Here is a 21,532-nt window from a genome sequence, read left to right as displayed (position 1 = left end):
TCTGCACATATATTTTTTTCCAGAACTCCAAAATTCAGTCTTAGATATTGTTTTTTGCATTTTCTGTTTCTCATGATCCAAATATTCCCAAACACATTCAGTCATGTTGAGGTCTGGACTCTCAATAGCTTCTTTTTTTAATCTATTTTCTTAGTAATGACACTACATTTTTGGTGGTGTACCAGCTCTAGGAGTTAGGAATCCCATTTTTTTCGACAGTTCTGGAAACTATTTCCCTTTAACTTTTTTCTTCCTTATACCAGTAGATTGTCTTATAGCAATAGCCTCACAAATATCTTGTGAAAATTGAAGAACTTGTGCTTAACGTCCATTACGTTAATTATGAATGATATAAATGAAGGTTGGTGTCTGACTTTTGCACGTTGCTGTACACTTGGATACAGATTCCTGAATGATACCTGTGATACCCTCTTTTAAATTACAAACAAGAAGTGAGTGTGAGCTGCTGGTAATGGATGCATTTACTGATTGTAATGGACTGCAGACTAATCAAGAAGCCATGATATCAGTAACATGAATACAAAAAGCTATTTGGACGACCAGTCACCAGCCTCGGTTTAAAACAAGCCTGCTTATTGGCTCACTGATTGGCTACTTAGATATTAAAATATGATATTATAAAAACTTTTTTAAATACTTTGTAGTGCTGGAGTAACATGGCCAATACCACAAAGCTACTGACATTTGATGCCCTGCCCTATAAACAAGTGTCGCAATGCATAAACAAATAATTGTGTATGTTGGTGGGTATGTTTGTATGTGCTGCTGAGCTGAACTACAAATATGGGTGTTATAAGCATTTCTAACGGGTGTTACAGCTTATGTTATAGATTATAAGGTTAAATTCTAATGGCTAGTGCTGATGAGCTGTACCTTTGTGCTGTTCAATATGATTGAATTGTTGGTTTTTAAATTATGAATTTATATTCTGGAGATCTGAGGAAAATCAGTCTGTTGTAAAAGAAATTATTTTATTGTTAAAATCCTTTGTGTTTTCAAGATTTCTTGTAATGTTATAATTACCAGGTTGCCAAATTGGAAAGCATTATTTGCTTTGCTTTGTGTGTGTGTGTGTGTGTGTGTGTGTGTGTGTGTGTGTGTGTGTGTGTGTATGTGTGTGTGTATGTGTGCGTGTGTGTGTGTGTGTGTGTGTATATGTGCGTGCGTGCACATATTTGCCACCTTCGCTCGCCTCTTTCATGTAGCCTACTGTAGCAGTCCCATTTCAGAACTACTTATTATGACATCATCAGCAGCACCAGCCTATCATATTCAGCCCCTGATATGTTCTGTATAGATTTGCCTGGTGATGTCATAATAAGTAGTTCTGAAATGAGAACTACTTACTATGACATCATGGTCAGCACCAGCTTATCATAATTCAGCCCCTGGTGTTTTCTGTATAGATCTGCCTGACGATTGATCTCTGCGGAATGATTTGCATATTTAAATATTGCTTTGTGTTGTTTTGCTTTAAGTGGGGGAAAAAAAGTTAATGAAACATGAAACCAGCATCTCCCTGTATTTGTTTGTGGCCAGATTTTAGAGTGGCGCTAAAGAGGACATGTTTATATTCCCTTCCTTGCTTTAAACACTGTTTGAGAAAAGCTCTTATGTCTATTTTTAATAAAATATTTTTCTGAATGTATGGACGGCTTGTTTGTGGCTGATGTCAGGGAGCAGCATGTGTGCGCGTGTATGAGAGGATGCTACAGAAGTCTCTTAACCACAACTCTTACAAAATGAGTCATGCATTTTGTGCATGCACATACACTCTCATACACACACCTGCTCTCTTTTTTATTAAAAAAAAAGTATATTTTCAGTGCCTGACCACACTAATGAAATATACTAAACCTTTATCTCAAACCTTTGCTTTTGAATGTTTGATTCAGCAAATTGTCGCTCTATTGTATGTGTGTGTGTGTGTGTGTGTGTGTGTGTGTGTGTGTGTGTGTGTGTGTGTGTGTGTGAGTGTGAACATCCTTAGCCAGCATCAACCTTGAAGCTCTGTCTTGTCTCACTGTGGTGTTCTTTTCATGCCCAAGGCCACAGCTAAAACATTAGAAAAACATTCATAAGCATTCTTAAGGACTTGAGGATTACAATATAACGTGCCTCAGTGTGACTTACCAGCATTTTATCTGTGCCAACTTCAGTGACAACAAAGTAACAGAAAAAGTATTTGTAAAAGCACAAAAAGCGTTGATTTTGTTACACCTTAATTATCGGGTTACTGGATGTCCTCTGTGTCTGTGTCTCTGTCTGTGTGTGTGTGTGTGTGTGTGGTAGCACTCTGGAGACATTGCAGTAACACATCAGAATGTGCTTGTTCAGTATGGCATCACCAGGCCTTGGCACTGGACCAGCCTCACATGGAAAATTCCACAGCGAACTCGAGCGCCTCACAGTGGCGTTCCGCGGTACTGCAGCCTCTGCCTGCGCTCTAACCAGTTTCTGCTAGGACAGTGACATCTAGAGGCCATGATGAACCTCACGCTATTATTATGGACTTAATTAAATTAAAATCCTACTAACACTTTTACTAATTAAATTTTACTATTAAACATAGTTTCTTTATAATAATTGCATTTTATATAGTAATTATTGTTATTATTAGAGTATAATATAAGTACAAAGTATAATATATCATTATTATTATTATTATTATTATTATTATTGTGTTAAAAACTCCAGTGTTTGCAGAATATTGCTGCTGTCTGACCAAAACTATATATCTCCTAAAGCAGAGGTGTCCAGTCTAATCCACAAAGGACCAGTGTGGCTGCAGGTTTTCCCCTCAAAACAAGCTGGAGCTCACCTGATTCCACTTGTTTAAGCAGTTGGTTTCAGTCTTCAAACTGCTGATCAGGTGATCCCCTGTTTTGTTGGAATAAAAACCTGCAGCCACACCAGCCCTTTGTGGATAAGATTGGACGGGGTGCTAAAAAGGTACCTTTACAGGACAAGGAAATTTTTTTTTTTAACTTTTAATAAAAGTAAATGGAGAAATATTTTCCAAGTCATTTTGAACCATTTATGTTGGTCCATTCATCATGAAATTTTGACAAAAATAAAGAGCAACAACCTTTTTCGAACTTTGTCAATATATCAAAATCGGCACATTAAGATGGAGGTACAAGATATGTCCTGACAGCAACAATATCTACTTTACCCTTAAATAAGTAGTGTGTAATGTTTAGTGGCATCTAGTGGCATGGATTCAGACTGCACCCAACTGAATACGCCTCCCTCTCCCCTTCCTGTCCAAGCGTGTAGTAGAACTTGCGGTAGCCGTCACGTCTTCCGTTTGGCGCCTGTCCTGATTTTGTTTGGCTTCTTCATGTTTTCACTTCATTGATGATTAGGAGCAAGGGAGGGTAAATCCTAATGTACCTAATGTAGTCAAAATTTGGGTTTGCAAACTTCTCACAACACAAAATGCTACCCCTAGACAAAATTTAGTTCCATCTCAAACTTTGAGGCCTTGTTGGTCATGTTATGCAGTATTCCATTGCGCAGCATTATATCTTTTAGCTTTCAGCGTTCTCTCACTTCATCACATTTATGGCATTTTGGCAGATGCTCTTATCCAGAGCGACTTACAATTTTAATTATTTTACACAGGTAGGTGAAGATGGTGTTAGGAGTCTTGCCCAAGGACTCTTATTGGTATAGTGTAGGGTGCTTGTCCAGGCAGGGGATTGAACCCCAATCTACAGCATAGAAGTTACCCACTACACTACACCAACCACAATCACTCAGCATGCATTACGCAAATACATCATACAACCAATAGACTATAGTCTATCATTGTGTCCCAATTCAGGGTCTGGATCCTTCAAAGGACGTTGGTCTACGCAGGCGTGTCTTTCGAAGGCTGCTTCAACCCACAAAGGCTGAACCGAAATCAGACAGTCTGCCCTACAGTGGATTTTGTGTTTGCATCACAGCACTGCGATTCACGTAAAAGTGAACCCTTCAGTCGCTGTTGGATTCTCTGTTGATGCCGCCATGTTCTTGAACCCTCGCCACCAAGCAATGAACCTTGGGATATATTGGCTGGCGAAGGCCACACCCGTTGGGTCCTTTGTTGCCATGGAAAAGAAGGACACATTTCTCGGCCGCATATGAAGTAGCCTTCAAAATGGGACAGCCTAGTCATGCAATCATCCTTCAAATGCTGCCTCCTAAGGATGCAGCCCCTGAATTGGGACACACTGTGTAATAAGGCGCCCACAATATCTGTGGTGTCAACCAATCCTCTCTGCAGCCTAGCCACTAATCTACAGGCTAATAAATACAACCAAGCTGGCAAAATCTTACCTACCATTTCTGCTGTTTCAGGAGTCTATTGTAATCATGACTTGAAGACATGTACTACAGTTATACACCGCAGTTATTCTTTTGGTTCCCTAGCAGTAACTTCAGCTATCTGCCTTCCTCGGCTGAATTCATCAGCTAACAAAAAAGCCTGATCAAACCTGTTTGAAAAATCCACCCCAAAGTAGATTTTCAAAAGTTGTTCAAGATACATAGTCAGAAGGTGTTCTTAGATTTTAAAGGGGAAAATCTGTGCGTCACCCCTGTAGGATGATTAGAAATGTATTTTATTTTGGCCCAAATGTTCCTTAACCCTCCAGCATGCCCCCACGACCCTGAGGGAGAAGTGGCTTAGAAGATGTGTGTGTGCGCGTGTGTGTTCTTTATCCTAGAAATGCTCTTCACGTATGGTCGGCCTCACCGATTAGATGGATCAGGTGTGGTAGATCAGGGCTGGAGGTCAACTCTGCAAGGTGAGAAGACCACCAGGAGTAGGGTTTGGGGTTTGGGCAGCCCTGTTAAAGAAAAAGTTGATTTAAAAAATTATCTGCAAAACTGAATAAGACAATTTCACTAGATACATTGAATTAAAACAAAGTTTAAAATGTCTAGAAATAAGTTAAATAATCTTATAATATTCCTATAACATTTTATAATACTTCCACTTGCCATTCATTTATTTAGCTGACACATACCCTGTGTTGGATGACCAGTTTAATCAGCTTAACCAGCTTGAGCTGGCCAAATTGATTTGTTTTCAGCAGTTATCTCACAACTTTACCAAATGTCAGAAAAGACATTTATTTTGAAATGTTAACTTGTGTCTAAATTCTGATCTTACTGAAATCACAACTTTTGAGTCAAAATCGCAAACAGCTTTTCATCTTGAAATGATTACTGTACTGATTTATTGTCCTTGCTTATGAAATGTTAGTAACACAATTAATAGAAAATAATAACAATATAAGTATCTATCCTCTTATGCCTATATCCCTCTCTCTTCTTCATTCCTTCTTTCTCTCTCTTATGCTCTGCTCTGAGGTGCTTCTTCTCTCAGTCTCCTCTGTCACACTCTGACACTGACCATCAACCTCAACTCCCTCCTCTCTCCTCCTTCTCAAATTTTGAGAAATGTACAGAATTAGAGAAATTACGAATATTCCTTGGAAAGGTGCACTCGGCCCCCCTCGCTGCCAGATACGTAACAACATGCCACCACCTGAGAGACAGTGGATAAACCCCCCCATAGCCCCACCCTCCTGATATCACATACCCCTGCTCTACCTACCCTCACCCTCCATGCCCACACTCCACTTACCCTCACCCTTCATACCCCCATTCCACTTACCCTCACCCTCCATACCCCTACTCTACTTACTCTCACCCTCCATGCCCCCACTCCACTTACCCTCACCCTCCATACCCCCACTCCACTTACCCTCACCCTCCATACCCCTACTCTACTTACTCTCACCCTCCATGCCCCCACTCCACTTAGCCTCACCCTCCATACCCTCACTCCACTTAGCCTCACCCTCCATACCCTCACTCCACTTAGCCTCACCCTCCATACCCTCACTCCACTTAGCCTCACCCTCCATACCCTCACTACACTTACCTTCAACCTTGATACCCCCACTCCACTTAGCCTCACCCTCCATACCCTCACTCCACTTACCCTCACCCTCCATACCCCCACTCCACTTACCCTCACCCTCCATACCCCTACTCTACTTACCCTCACCCTCCATGCCCCCACTCCACTTAGCCTCACCCTCCATACCCTCACTCCACTTACCTTCAACCTTGATACCCCCACTCCACTTACCCTCACCCTCCATACCCCCACTCCACTTACCCTCACCCTCCATACCCCTACTCTACTTACTCTCACCCTCCATGCCCCCACTCCACTTACCCTCACCCCCCATACCCCCACTCCACTTACCCTCACCCTCCATACCCCTACTCTACTTACCCTCACCCTCCATGCCCCCACTCCACTTAGCCTCACCCTCCATACCCTCACTCCACTTACCCTCAACCTCGATACCCCCACTCCACTTAATCTCACCCTCCATATCCCCACTCCACTTACCCTCACCATCCATACCCCCACTCCATTGACCCCCAACTGTCATTAGTTGACTAATTTGTATTTGTGTGGTTAGAATTATAAACAGTGATTAAAAAAATAAATAAATAATAATAATACTCTAATATTGTTATTATAATAATGTGATTATTATTGATGTTATTTTTTTCCATCTTATTACTGTTTTTGTTGTTCACTTCTACTGTTGTGATGCTTTAGCAATGCTGTACCTCACAGTCATGCTAATAAAGCTATTGTGAACTGAACTGAACTAGAGAGATAGACAGAGAGATAGAGAGCGTGCGAGATAGACATAGAGAGAGATAGACAGAGAGAGATAGATAGAGAGCGTGCAAGAGATAGAGAGCGAGACAGAGAGACAGATAGAAAGAGAGAGAAAGAGAGATAGACAGAGAGATATAGAGCGTGCGAGAGAGAGCAAGGGAGAGAGAGAGAGAAAGAAAGAAAACGAGAGAGAGACAGAGACATAGAGAGAGAGAGACAGAGAAAGAGAGAGAAGACAAAAGAGAAAGAGTGACAAAGATATAGAGAGAGATAGAGAGAGAGATAGAGAGATAGAGAGACAGAGAGAAAGAAAGAAAGAAAGAAAGAAAAAGAATGAAAAAGAAAGAGAGAAAGACAGAAAGAAAAAGAGAGAAAGAAAGAGACAGAGAGAAAGAAAAAGAAAGAGAGAAAGAAAAAGAGAGATTGAGAGAGAGAGAGAGAGAGAGAGTAAGAGAGACAGAGAGATAGAGAGAGAGAGAGAGAGAGAGAGAGAGAGAGATTGCGCGTGTCTGTTGTATTTTCATGCTAATGAGTGATGATGGCTCTAACGCTCGCTGTGCGTCGTGCCCGGATTAGCAGCGCTGCTGCTGTGCGAGGCTCGTTTTTAACGCAGCGGAGGCGAAAGATTCTCCTTCATGGTTTAGAGCCGTTAAACGGCGCGGCTCCTGCTCCTCCGCCGGGCTCTGAGCTGTAATCTCTCTCTGAAGGCGGACTGTAAGCCGCTCTCGCGGTGAACACCGCGGGACTCCCTTATGGGGAGCACGAGCTCCTGCTGTGCGTCCACGAGCCCCAAGCTCAGGAGCAGCGCGCGCTCCCGACCCGAGGAGCCAGAGAAGATCTGCGAGGAGCCGAGCTACAGCCTGCAGCATATCAGCGACAGAGAGCACGGAGAAGGTAACGGAGCCCGAGCGGAGGGCCTCGCGCACGTCACTCTGAGCCTCGCCGGGTTTCTACTGCGAGCTAATGAGCGCAGAAGGGGTGTGTTAAAGGGGAATTCCACCAATTTTTCCAAATTTCTGAATAGGTCAGACCCTGAGATGTAAACAGTTTTACAGGATGGTTTGATGTGAGATGGTTTCCTGCAGAGAAACTTAGAGGCTTCTTTACAGTAGTGGTGGTGGGAACCAGGGGTCACAGTGTCTACAATACAAATATAGTAATTTTATTTAATATCCAAAAGTTCTTATGAGTTTTTATATGTCATTTTTTTGATGGTAAAATAGTCAAAAGTCTGAAAAAATGTAATCCAAATATTTATTATACAACTATCATGTTATTTTTTGTAAAGGATGGAGTTTAAATATGTATATATGAATGAATGAATGAATGAATATATATATATATATATATATATATATATATATATATATATAACATATATATTGTTATTCTCTTCTTGTTACTTCTCTTTTTTTCGTTGCTGTCCCTTTGCTGCTGTAACACTGAGAATTTCCCCGTTGTGGAACTAATAAAGGATTATCTTATCTTATCTTAATGGCTCAGATTTCAGGCAGCATATATCTAGCTACGTCATGTAGTAACTTTCTGTGAGGAAGCTTTCAGAGGCATTAAATGCAGACGTCTGGCTCCATTCATCACTGTGAACAACACTGACTCGGCAAGTTTCTCTACAAAGAAGCGTTTCATGCCAAACCACCCTGAATGACCCAACCATTTAATTCTGTACATTTTTTGAAAATAGGTGGAGTTCCCCTTTAACGTTTTCACTTAAATAGTAGAGTTAAACAGTTAAACAGTTCGTTTGGTAAGAAACTACCATTTTCTATGTGCTTGTATTTGTGAGTGTGTTCGAGCTGCTTTTCTAGACAAAAACTGTTCCATAGTAAGGCGGTCTAATGTGGGCCCATGAGGACCTTTAGTTTGGCCTGCCGGATAAAGACCCTAAACTCACGCAAAGAGGCAACAAGCATGTCTTTAGTCCATACATATTCCAGCCTATTCCATTCTAATATTGCTTATTAGCAAAGTTTTTAGTAGCAAAATATATTCTGGAATCTGTGATTCTAGGATAAAGACAGGAATGGAGCCCCTGCTAAACATTTTTAATTAAGCCATCATCTTGAATCTGGTTGATACTGTATATCTAATATTTTTCATTTTCAGATTGTTCTAAGAATACCGTAAGAAAGTGCCCAAATCCTACATTTTCCTCATATTTTATTTTTCTCTCTGAAGCATATCTATGTAGCATATGAGTTTATGCACCAAAATCATCATACTTTGTGTTTACATTTTCTACCTCTCTTTATTTCTAAGAATTCAACAGGCTGCTTTGTTACTGTGTCCCAGGTCTGAAAAACCCCCAGCCTAGTTTACTGTGTCCCCTCCTAAAGTACTAAAGTACTGCAAAAGTTAATAAACAAAAACTAAGACAATAGTTCAGCCTTAGAAATGTCAGAAATGGAACGAGCAAGTAGCTCAGAGAGGTTTATCACCCAATGAAAAGTCCTGACCAGAGTCAGGAATCAGAGGGAAGATCAATTGATTGGTTAATTTACTGTTATTTGAAATTCATCTCTTTAGAGCAACTGCAGAAGCGACAAAACTCCAATAGGGGGAGACAAAGGGGCTTCTCTAGTTTAACCCTTCACATTCCAATACAGATGGAATAGGCAGGTTTAAAGGATTTATTTGCACAGATCTGCATTTGTTTGGTTCTGTATAACACCAAAAAACAGCGCTGTTGTTGTTACAATATTAAGCTCATAACAATAGAAGAACCCTTTTGGGCTTATGTAGAAACGCTTTTCACAAAAGTACTATATGGAACCATCTACAGCACATTCTCCATCAATCTGAAGAACCCTTTAAAGATGCAAACAACCCTTTAAGCATGCATATGGAGTGCTCATGGTTCTAAATAGAACCATTTTCTTTACACAAGAACCCTTGAAGAGCCATCTTTTTAAGTGTGTGTGCACAGAAAGTGTGAGTAGGTTATGTCCAAACACATTCTGTTTTCAACTGAACTGTCAGTTTGAACCTCTTATAAACACTTCACAAACTGCAGCAGTGGGTTTTGGGACCAGTTGACTGTTTCGCTCATTTAGCTTGAGCGGTTTGAATGAGTCTAACTGAGCATCATTATGCGTGAGGTCAGTTAGGTGTTGTTGTTGATGTTCAGCCTCCATGAGCTGCAGCTGAACATAGAAACAGAGGACTCAGGAGAGTCTTTACAGGCTTGAACAAAAAATGAAGAGGAGAGGATAGAGAGAGAAGAGAGGGAGGGAGGAGAGACTTGTTGGGGGAGGTGTGGGGGGGTTGAGACAGACAAAGACAGGAGGGAGAGAGAGAGAGAGAGATAAGCCTCTCTCTAATTGGTGTGTCTAATTCCTGGCTGTGTGAGGCGCTGATGAGGGTGATGATGCTGGCGAACAGACGATAAAGTGTTTTTTCAGACCAATCAGAGTCTGATCCTGCAGAGCAGCTGCTGCCTTCAGGAAGTACCCCCAAGGGATCTTGGGATAGCACAGACATCTCCAGAGACATGTGTAGCGTGTGTTTGTGTCTGATTTTGTTCGCTTACCACAGTAAGATTTTTCTTGTTCTCACTGTCTCATCATGTCACAAGAGCTAGACCGTTAATCTTATTACACCCACACCCCCCAGAGAACCTCAGTCCAGACTGTCTCTCATTTTCACTTCCTCAGCTTCAATCAGCTCCTCTCAGCACACACTCACACACACAGACACTCACACACACTCACACACACGCACACACACACACACACACAGACACACACACATACTCACACATACACTCTCACTCACACACACTCTCACACACACAGACACACACAGACACACACAGACACACATACACTCACATACACATACACTCACATACACACACACACACACACACACACACACAGACACACACAGACACACATACACTCACATACACATACACTCACATACACACACACTCACTCACACACACATACACTCACATACACTCTCACACACTCACACACACACACACACACACACAGACACACACACATACACTCACATACACTCACACACACACACACATACAACACTCACACACACTCACACACACATACACTCACACACACTCACACACACATACACTCACATACACTCTCACACACTCACACACACACACAGACACACACACACACACACACACACACATACACTCACATACACATACACTCACATACACTCACACACTCACACACACACACACACACACACATACAACACTCACACACACACACACACTCACACACACATACACTCACACACCCTCTCACACACTCAGAAACACACACACTCAGAAACACACACACAGACACACACACACATACACTCACATACACATACACTCACATACTCTCACACACTCACACACACACACTCACCTACACTCACACACTCACACACACACACACTCACACACACATACACTCGCACACACACACGCACCCACACACGCACACACACACACCTATACTCACACACACTCCCACACACATACACTCACATACACTCTCAAACACTGAATCCATCAGTGATGTGATGTGAATCCATCAGTGTTTTAAAACAACAGTTTAAAATACATAAAAAAGTTAAAAGTATAACTTTCCTTTCTGTGAATGTGCTTTGTGTCTGTTTAAAGCTTAAAATACTTTAAGCTAAATACCAGTTCTCAGGGCCTACCAGAAGGTCCACATTTTTGTCCCAACCCAACTTGCAACACATAAGGATGATTGATCTTGACTAAAAAGCATTTTAAAAGATGAGTCAGCATTGCTATTGCAGTGTAGCGCAAGCCTATGCTTAATCCATACCTGATAAACTGCACTATAATGATTTACCTGTTGACAAGGACTTCAGACAGGTTTTTACAGCCTTTACTGATTAAATAAAGGATATTAAGCTATTATTATGTTTAAAAGACGTCAGTATGGGACAAAGTCCATTATGTGGCTGCTGCTTTTTAGAAGTCAAGCAAAATGGGTTGGTATCAACATTTTATCAATCAGCTCTCTTGATACATACATTTTATTAAATATTTACTCGTCTCATATTCAGTGACATTACATACCTTTGCTCTTTATTTGTTTGCATCTTTATAATCCTTTAAACCCTGAGGGACTCATATACAGGGCTACACTTTGTCATTACTCTCATAGCTACATAACACATGCCAGCATTCTAATTCTTACATAATAACTTGTAGTAGTTGCTGAATAACACATCTAACTGAGGCATGTTAAACTGTGACCTTTCAGGCCAAAGTGCTGTGGAGATTAGTGTTTACTCTCATCTAGCACTCTGAATTTGGTCACTCTAAATTAGTTTATGTTTAAAGGGAATCTGGGAGCTTAAGTTGACCAGTACTAAAGCAACTATACGTCTGAAAGTTGTAGACATCTGTCTGGTTGGGGGGTTTTCTCCAGATGTAGCAACATTGCTGTGAGGATTGATTCAATTAAGAGCTTTAGTGAGGTCAAATACTGAGGCAGGATGATATGTTCTGGATCACAAACATCACTCCATCTCATCCCAAAGGTACTGGAAGGAGTTCCGTTACTTCAGAGTCGCACTGCTCCACAGCGGAATGCTGGGGGACTACAAAACCCTTTAGAATGGTGACCTTAGGTTCATATACAGCTGCTCCAGAGCGTCCCATTTCATTGACAGTGGTGTTCTATGCAGAGTGGATAACTGTGTATATGCATTTTATCACCAGTGTGAGCAAAGAATGCACCCTAAAATAGCTGAATGCAGCAATTAACAGAGCATCTAGATATTTTTGGACATTTAGTGAATGTACCACTACCACTTGAAAACGAAATGTTAACTAATACCAAAATGACTCCCCGTGCCCCCTTGTGGTAGAATAAAGTTACTGCAGGTCTGCACTAAAGTAGCTGCTTTCTTTGAAGCAAATTGTAATGCACTTAACACACAGTGAATCTTAAAACATTTGCATTGAATAATAGAAACTGGTTTTAGTTGATTTCTAACGTCTAGTTGGGTGGACTGTTAATGTTTTTTTTTTTTTTGCAGAACTCAATTTGGAGAGCAACCCTTCAGATCATCCACGAGCCAGCACTTTATTCCTCAGCAAGTCACAGACAGACAGTAAGAATATCTCTCTGCATTTGTGTGTGTGAGACAGTGAAAATGTAAGTGTTTGTTTTTAAATAATTCAAGTTGATTGCAAATGTTAAGACCTTCAATCTCAATGATACTAAAGATATGTGAGCTAACGGTCATTAATCAAAGTTAGTTAAACTGACAGTAGGGTGGTTTACTTTTTTAAGCTTTTGTTTTCTGGCAGAAGTCTGCCTGAAAGTCAGAACTGGAAATATCTGCCCTAATTCTGATTGGTTTGATGTGAAACATGGCCAGTTTCTTCCTGACGTCTTAGTTCCACCCACTTAAATCCAACCGAGTAATGCTTAGTTGAAATGGCTTATATTGTTCTTTATTTGATAGTCAGTAGTGCATTCATGCAGGAGCCTGTGTCTAAAAGCATACACAGGTTAACAAAATAAGTTTAAGGCCCTTTTAAAACAGTGGACTGGTTTTAACTGACTATCTTTTCTCCCTGTGTAGTTCAGGATAAACGTGAGAGGCTGTATGTAAATCATGTAAGTACAGTGCCTTTAGGCAATTGATATTAAATTATACAATAAATACCATTAATAAATGATATTATTTAACCTTGTATGTATCTGTATTAAACAGACTTAGCTTTTCAGAATCTCTCTCTCTCTCTCTCCAGCATCATGGCACAAGCAGAAAGAGATACAGCTCCTGCTCCACTATCTATCTGGATGATAACACAGTCAGCCAACCCAACCTCAAATTCACCATCAAGTGGTACAGAAATGCCTGTCAACACAAACACAACACAAACTACACATCATCTACAGCACATGACATCACACTGCAAGACAACTGTGCCTTATTGCTTGTACTTTCTCTTACATGTCAGACATTTGATGATGATGTAAAGTGTCCTTGGGTTTGTGAAAGTCGCTATATAAATTGAACTTGAACTGAATTATTATTATTATTATTATTATTATTATTATTATTATTATTATTGTAGCAGCTCTCCTGATCATGAACAGTGGAATCTCCTTCTGATTTTGTATATGTGAAATGTGTTTGTTGTTTTCGCAGCGTCTCTTTGGCCATTTATTACCACATAAAAAACAGGTAAATGATTCTGTCTGTAACAATATTGTGGTTCTGTATGATATTCAGGTATTTTTGTCTTGATTTACTTTTCTAATTTGTTTATTTGTTCTTATTCTGACCTCCAAAAACCTCTGTGATTGGTTGATTCAGGGATCCTGATGGCCAGTCACTGCTGGATATCTTTGATGAGAAGCTCCACCCACTATCGGTGATTCTCTCACACAACATGCTTTGTGTGTGTGTTTGTGGACCAGGTTTATGGCACATTGTGGGGGCCAAAACCTGTTCATACACTGAGGTTATGGAGACCCCTTTTTCTTTGTGGGGACCACAAACTGCCCCACAAAATGTAAATCATTGTAAGATGAGGGTAAGATTAAGGTTGCAATAAGGTCCAGGTTAGGGTTAGTAGTAGTTCTGATTTAGGTTTGGATAAATCTCCAGCAAGTGAATGGAAGTGTATGTAACGGCCCCACAATTCACAGAAACAAGATTGTGTGTGTGCCTTTCATCAAACATTCCATGTTTATTATTCTCCAGAAATAATAAAGAAGATATAAAGGATTTGTATGTGTTTTCCTCGCTGTAGAAGTCTGAGATACCTGAAGACTATGATAAGCAGAACCCGGAGCAGAGGCACATCTATCGCTTCATCAGAACACTGTTCAGCTCTGCTCAGCTAACTGCTGAATGTGCCATCGTAACACTGGTGAGTAGAAACACACACACTCCAACATGCAAACATGTTTTATCCAGGCAATCGGCATGAACAAATATTAATATTAAAATAAACATAAATAATATAAATAACATAAGTAGTGATTTCATTCATTTTCATTTAATTTCCAAACGTCTCGTCATGGCAGCCTGTGTTATTTGTAGTTCTCAGGCAAGTGTGAACAGGCATTGAGGCATTTTGTTCTTCACAAGAAAGCAGCCACTTTTTTTCAAAATATGACATTCTTGTTACTTTTCACTTCATACTAGAAATGGTAAAAAGCATAACACTACATTATTTGAATTTAACATGAATATGATATGGTCTAATTCATGTCCAGTTCAAAATACATTAATTATAAGCTTTATAGTAATGACACACAGATTTCATATTAAATATGAAAACATGGTATTTCATTTTTTTTTTTTGTAATTTTTTTTGTATTTATTGTTTGGATATAACATTGATGTAGTGCAGTTACAATTGAAAAGATGGATGTGAAAATGTGTTTTCATACTGATAAAAATGTGATTATATATCACAGATGAGCCAAAGCACTATGCCCACTAACAGATGATACGATTAGACCTCCCTGCAAAAACCATCAATCACTGGCTGATTCTGCGTATATCAGATCTAATACTATTCTATGACTTAAGTACTACTTGTATATCTTGTATGTGCATTAAAAAGACCAAACACATGATAGGTTATGGGGCAGAGGGTCAGTGAGGGTTTTTTATTTACATACTGATGAATGTGCCTGCATGGTGCACTAGTTAAGTTCATCTTTAGTGCAACCAGCCTAAACGATCCAATTGACAGGTCAAGCTACCACCCAGAAGATCTCCTGGTACTCCTGTTAAACAGTCCAAGTCAGGAGGAGCCCAATACATTTTTTTGGGGTGGTTGGGCTGGTTGCTGCAGGCCCCTCTGCACCATGGACTCCAGTGCACCTGCTCCTCTGCCCCACAGTAGTTACACCACTGATGGCATATGTCAAAGTCTGGGACATACTAGATGGTAAGTGAACAGTTGGTTTTTGTAGTGGACGTGTTGGATGTGGGAGAAAAGTGCAGACATAAAGACCAAATCCTTATGGCCTTACGACTGAGTCGGATCTTCTTTGAAGTGACAATTAAGGGGTGTTCCCAGTCAGCAGGGTGATTATCCACTGGCTGTGGTCCGAGGAGGGACCAAACTGGTGAGAGGGTTTTGGATGCCCAAGGCTCACTGATGCAAAAGGGCAATAATGGCTATCCCATTTGGTCCAAACCAACAAAAGGGCTACTGTAGCACTCGCCACAGAAATGTTTAATGATGATGACAAGAAGAGTGTGTCACAACACACAGGTCATTGCAACCTGATGTATATGGGTCAGAGTGCCCGTGCTAACCCCTGTCTACCACCAAAAGCACCTACAATGGGCATGCAAGCATCAGATCTGGTCCTTAGAGCAAAGGAAGAAAATCCAATCTCAATTCGATTGAACATCTGTGGGATGTTCCTGTGCTGGAACATGTCCGTTTTGTGGCGCCCCACTTTGCAACTTACAGGACTTAAAGCTTAACATCTTGGTGTCAGATACCACAGGACACCTTCAGAGGTCTTGTAGAGTCCATATCTTGACATCAAGCAATTTTGGCAGCATGCAGAGGCACATTAACATATTAGCATATTGGTCATGATGTTTCGTCTCATTAATGTCAGTATATATGACCTCAGAAACCAGAAGTTTTGTTCTTTTATGCCAGAAGATACATTTCTGTCCTGAAACCAAACACACTCTCACACACACTAGTTCAAATATACTATATTTATACACCCTCCTTTCTCTCTCTCGCTCTCTCTCTCTCTCTCTTACTTTCTCACACTCTGCAGGTGTATCTGGAGCGCTTGTTGACATATGCAGAGATTGATATGTGCCCAGGGAACTGGAAGCGTATTGTACTGGGGGCCATTTTACTGGCCTCTAAAGTGTGGGATGACCAGGCTGTGTGGAATGTGGACTACTGTCAGATCCTCAAAGACATCACAGTAGAGGACATGTGAGTTTTTTCAAGTCACACTTTATGTTGATTACCTGCTATATCTCATCTGCTAACGCCTGTGATTATCAACAACATAAGTCAGAACACTTAAACCACTTGGGGTAAAAGGACGGACACTCTTTTTCCACATATTCCTTTTTTAGTTCCTTTTCAGGTGAATGTATCATTGCTGCCATAACAAAACTGCATAGCCACAGAACAGTTACATTAAAGAATGAAGGAAAAATGTTATATTATCTTTTATTCCAAGTCATTTTGGATCACTTCTATTGGTCTATTCATCATAAAATGTGCACAAAATGTTGAAGGATGTTGTTGTTCTGCGTATTTCAGTTATTGAGGTCCTCATAGTTAATTCAGCAAATAAATAGAAATGCCTTTTTCAGTTCTCTGTAGAGGATGTGTGACTTATTTTCACTTAGAAAATCAACAAAACATGTAGTTTGACAATGAATGTTTAAACTTTTGCATATGACTCTATCTTAGGTGAGCCTTTAGGAAAGCCTCCTTTTCCTTCATCAGATTTCACTGTTGTCTAGGAGAAACAACAGTGATATTAAGAAATATTTTTTTTTTTCCATTTTTATTTCTTGTGGGTGGCCCCCTGTGCAGGAATGAGTTGGAACGAGAATTCCTGGAGCTGCTGCAGTTCAATATTAATGTCCCGTCCAGCATTTACGCAAAGTATTACTTTGACCTGCGTTTGCTAGCAGAAGCCAACAATCTCACCAACCCTACTGAAGCCCTCAGTAGAGAAAGAGCACTTAAACTAGAGGTGGGTGTTTATGTGGATTTTGGATAATCACTGTATTGCTCACAGCAAAGTTAACCAATCTTTCTCCTGTCTCTCTTTCCCAGACAATGTCTCGGCTGTATGAGGAGTATAAGAATCTTAGCAAAGCATCGCCCCAGCGTTCTGTCAGTGTTGACAACCTAACCATGACAAGATGGGTCCCAGCCATTTTATCATAACACAGACACAACAACTATAACACAGCCTGAAAAACTAAGTTACTCCATCTTCCCATTACCTCCAAATACTGTAGACAAGCACTGGAGCTATGATGCTAATGTAGCTAACAAGTAATGGAAGCCTATACTAATTAATTAGCTTTATAAAATACATGCCTATATTATCACACACCTTTCTTAAACTACACTGAGTTTTTAAGTAATCTAAAATAGACCTGCTTTTGTGGTTTCTGATGGTGATTGGACAGGTTCCTGGCACACTGGATGGACTATGATTGGATTTAGCAGGGGAAAAGCTGTGCTCAGAATTTAAGCTAGTTTGTCGTTTTTTGGTGAGTTTTAAAAAGTATGTAACACCAATAAACTGCATTGCTAAGTAATGCAGCTGACATGTGATTAGGCTTTACTTCTCCCTGCATCCCATCTGTTATTCATACATTGACTGACATATATTTCAGTCACTCTTGTTGAGAGGAAGCTATAGGCTGGCCCATCTGTATCATTCACAGTCAACTTCAGCAGTTAATTCATTTTGGTGAGCTTTAAACATTTTTTGACTGGAAACTATTGAAGAAATCTAGCATCCCTTGTTTCTGACGTTATGATAAACTGTTCCCTGTAAAAATTGACAAAAGTATGATTTAGTGTGCATAATGCTAACCTGTTGGCTAGAGGCTATTACGTACTTGTTAGCTACAGACCAGTGACAAATTAAAGGAAAAACCATCATGAAGTGTCTTACTGAGGTGTTGGGGCACCACAAACTACCAGAACAGCTTCAGTGCACCTTGGTGTAGATTCTGCAAGTCTCTGGAGCTGTACTGGGTAGATAGAACACCATTCATCCAAAAGATTGCCTTAGTTAGTGTTTTGATGATAGTGTTGGAGGGCTCTATTTAACACGTCTGTTCAAAATCTTCAACAGGTGCTCAGCTGGATTTAGATATGGGGATTGCAAAGTGCCATAGCATTTGATTTCATTATAGGATAAAGGTGATAAATTAACATAACTTTGTATTGGTTTGCAGTTACCCTCCCCTCTATAGAGACAAGTAGACCCAAACCAAGCTAGCAAAATGCCCTCCACAGCATAACAGGGGCATTAGACCCACTCGCTTTAGGGGTCAGGCATTCAGGTATCTTCATGGTGTATACCACACATGCCCTCCCATTTGTAGAGATGGTAAACAATGACTCATGTGACCATCTGATCATATCACTGTTTTCCACATCTCTGTTGACCAGTTACTGTGATTTTTACACCTTAGAGCTCTGAAATGTGCATTCATCTTAGTAATGAGACGTTTATGATCTGCAGCTCTCCTATCAAATCTCTATCTGTGTAGTTCTTGCTGACTGGTCATGTCCTCCAATGATATTCTCAGTCACCTGGGGAACATCTCTTTTATTTTTTCTTAACTCATATCACACTAAGCATCATTCAGTATGTACTGTCAACCACAACTTCCAAAGCCATTTCCTGATGTTGTTCCCATAGGTCTAAACGCAAATATCATGTAACATAAACTATCACCAAATTATCACATTATTCAGCAGTACAGAAAGTCAGGAGATCCACAGAACATGGGATCAAGCCTCAGTGACTACTGGAACAAGATGTCTATTTCTAGAAACAAAAATAATAGTACTAATCATCTGTCCTACTGGTTCCAGGACTAAAGACTCCAATACTATGCCATGGCCTGCTTCTCTGACCCTCTGGATTGCAGGACTGGTCTCACAGTTTCATAAGCTCTAGGTCCATGGCAGTACATTCACAGTAACGTTAATCCAACGGATTCAATCCTGGTCCTGGAGTACAATCACCCTGCAAGCTGGTGTGTTCTTCCTGCTCTAAAACAACCAGTTTGCATCAGGACGGGCTGACCCAGCTTATCAACCACAAACATTCTGATGTTGAATGTCCAGGAAAAAGAGCAAATTAATAAGTGTGAATTGGAGGGGGAGGAAACTTTTCCACCATAAACACACAGGGATACTGCATTAACTCAGCATTTGTCTTTGTTGGTATTCTGGAATGTTCTAGAATGGCATCTTGATTACACAGTGCTTTTACATGATCAGGATGTCCTTTATTCTCAAATGAACTCCAAAAATCTTTAGATGTTTTGAAGCACACATTTTCTGAGCCGATTCTCCATTAGGGTCGCAGGGGGGTGCTGGAGCCTATCCCAGTAGTCATTGGGTGGAAGGCAGGATACACCCTGTCACCAGTCCATTGCACACAGACAGATCAATCACTCACACACTCACAATCACTCACACACTCACACCTAGGGGCAATATAACATGTCCAATTGGCCTGACTGTATGTCATTGGACTGTGGGAGGAAACTGGAGAACCCAGAGGAAACCCACACAGACACTGGGAGAAAATGCAAACTCAACACAGACAGGACCCCAGTCGGGGAATCGAACCCAGGCCCTCCTTGCACTACCACACCAGTGCCACACCACTGTGCCACCCACGTTTGGAAGCTTGACAATTAAATAATGGAGAAATCTTGGAATTTGAAAGATTTTTTTAATGCCATTGAGAAACATATCCAAGATTCTACAACTAACCCAAATATGGTGTATTGAACCTGGGCTGTGAATGAAATGGATCCTTACTCCCTCTTTAGAACAGTTACCATTGATGAGCGGCAGGCAGTAAACGTGTTAGGGGAGGGGCGTACAATTCCGCAAAGGGCTGGTGTGACTGCAAGTTTTCATTTAATCAAAGTAGGAGCACATGTATTCCCGGATAGAAGGAGAAGAGGGAGAAGAGGGAGACCTCAGAGAAGGTTTATGGATGTAGTGAAGGTGGACATGGAGATGGTTGGTGTGAAAGTAGAGGAGGCAATGGAGAGGGCAAGATGGAGGCAGATGATCCGCTGTGGCGACCCCTAAAGGGAGCAGCCGAAAGAAGAAGAAAGAAGAGGAGCACATGTGTTCAGTCGGTTGAAAACTGATCAATTGATTAAACAAGTGAAATCCGGTGTGCATTTGTTTGCTTGGAATGAAAATGTGCAGCAACACCGGCACTTTAGTGGATAAGATTGGACACCACTGTCTTTGTTTTTAACTGTACAGAGCTGCTGTTTCTGATAAGTTTATTTTTAATGGCTCAGCTGCCACAACAAATGTTAGCTAACATTAGGTTGCTAGATAACAAGACGCTCACAATGACTGCAATATTCCAATGATGCAATAATTACTGCATATAGCTGGAACATTATACAGTGCATCAACAGAGAATGTAATGCCTTCACAATCACTTTGGACTTCCATTTACAAATCAGATACTACACAAAGAAGAATAATACATTTAATTTCCCAAAAACGCAAATCAATTTCAGTCATAGCCCAGTGTATTCTTTCTCTGAATATTCTATAGTCAGCGCCAGTGTTAAAAGTGGATTCATGTGTTTTTCTACCCTTGGTATTATAGAACAGCTATCATATACTAGAATTAGTATATTAAGACTGGGGAGGCTTTGAATTTTAGAGGATCCAGTGCTACAATAAGGGTTAGATTTAGGAGTCGTGCTTTGTTGCCTTTGACAATATTTTAAGGTCTTAATAGAGTAATAGATATAACTTGTAAATTGATATTTACTCTGTTCATCTTAATGCCTTCTGCCAAAGACAGTGGAAACCAGCAAAATGTCTAATTTTGAAGCCAGGGATAAATCTTGTGTCTTATACAGTATTTAGGAATATCTATTTGTTTTCTTTGTTACACATTTATTTATTATACGCTTGATCTGTTTTTGCAGGGATATATACCATAAGGAATTCTTTTGTAATAGCAAATGAACAAGATTCTAAGTAGCCCTGAAAGTATTACAATT

General features: G+C 40.5%; 1 protein-coding gene across 1 annotated transcript; it reads left to right on the top strand.

Moving 5' to 3' along the window:
• The first annotated feature begins 7,253 nt into the window (after positions 1–7,253).
• On the top strand, positions 7,254–21,532 carry LOC108439875 (cyclin-Y-like). The gene is made up of 10 exons (XM_017718524.2): positions 7,254–7,618; positions 12,791–12,865; positions 13,343–13,377; positions 13,512–13,609; positions 13,916–13,951; positions 14,084–14,141; positions 14,523–14,642; positions 16,534–16,700; positions 17,316–17,478; positions 17,562–21,532. Exons 1-10 carry the CDS (start codon positions 7,477–7,479, stop codon positions 17,673–17,675), a joined length of 1,008 nt encoding a protein of 335 aa, XP_017574013.1. The 5' UTR covers positions 7,254–7,476; the 3' UTR covers positions 17,676–21,532.

This window comes from Pygocentrus nattereri, chromosome 19 (genome assembly GCF_015220715.1).
Source record: "Pygocentrus nattereri isolate fPygNat1 chromosome 19, fPygNat1.pri, whole genome shotgun sequence".
NCBI lineage: Eukaryota > Metazoa > Chordata > Actinopteri > Characiformes > Serrasalmidae > Pygocentrus > Pygocentrus nattereri.
Note: the sequence above shows the minus strand (reverse complement) of the source record. Positions and strands in the feature narration are given on the sequence as shown.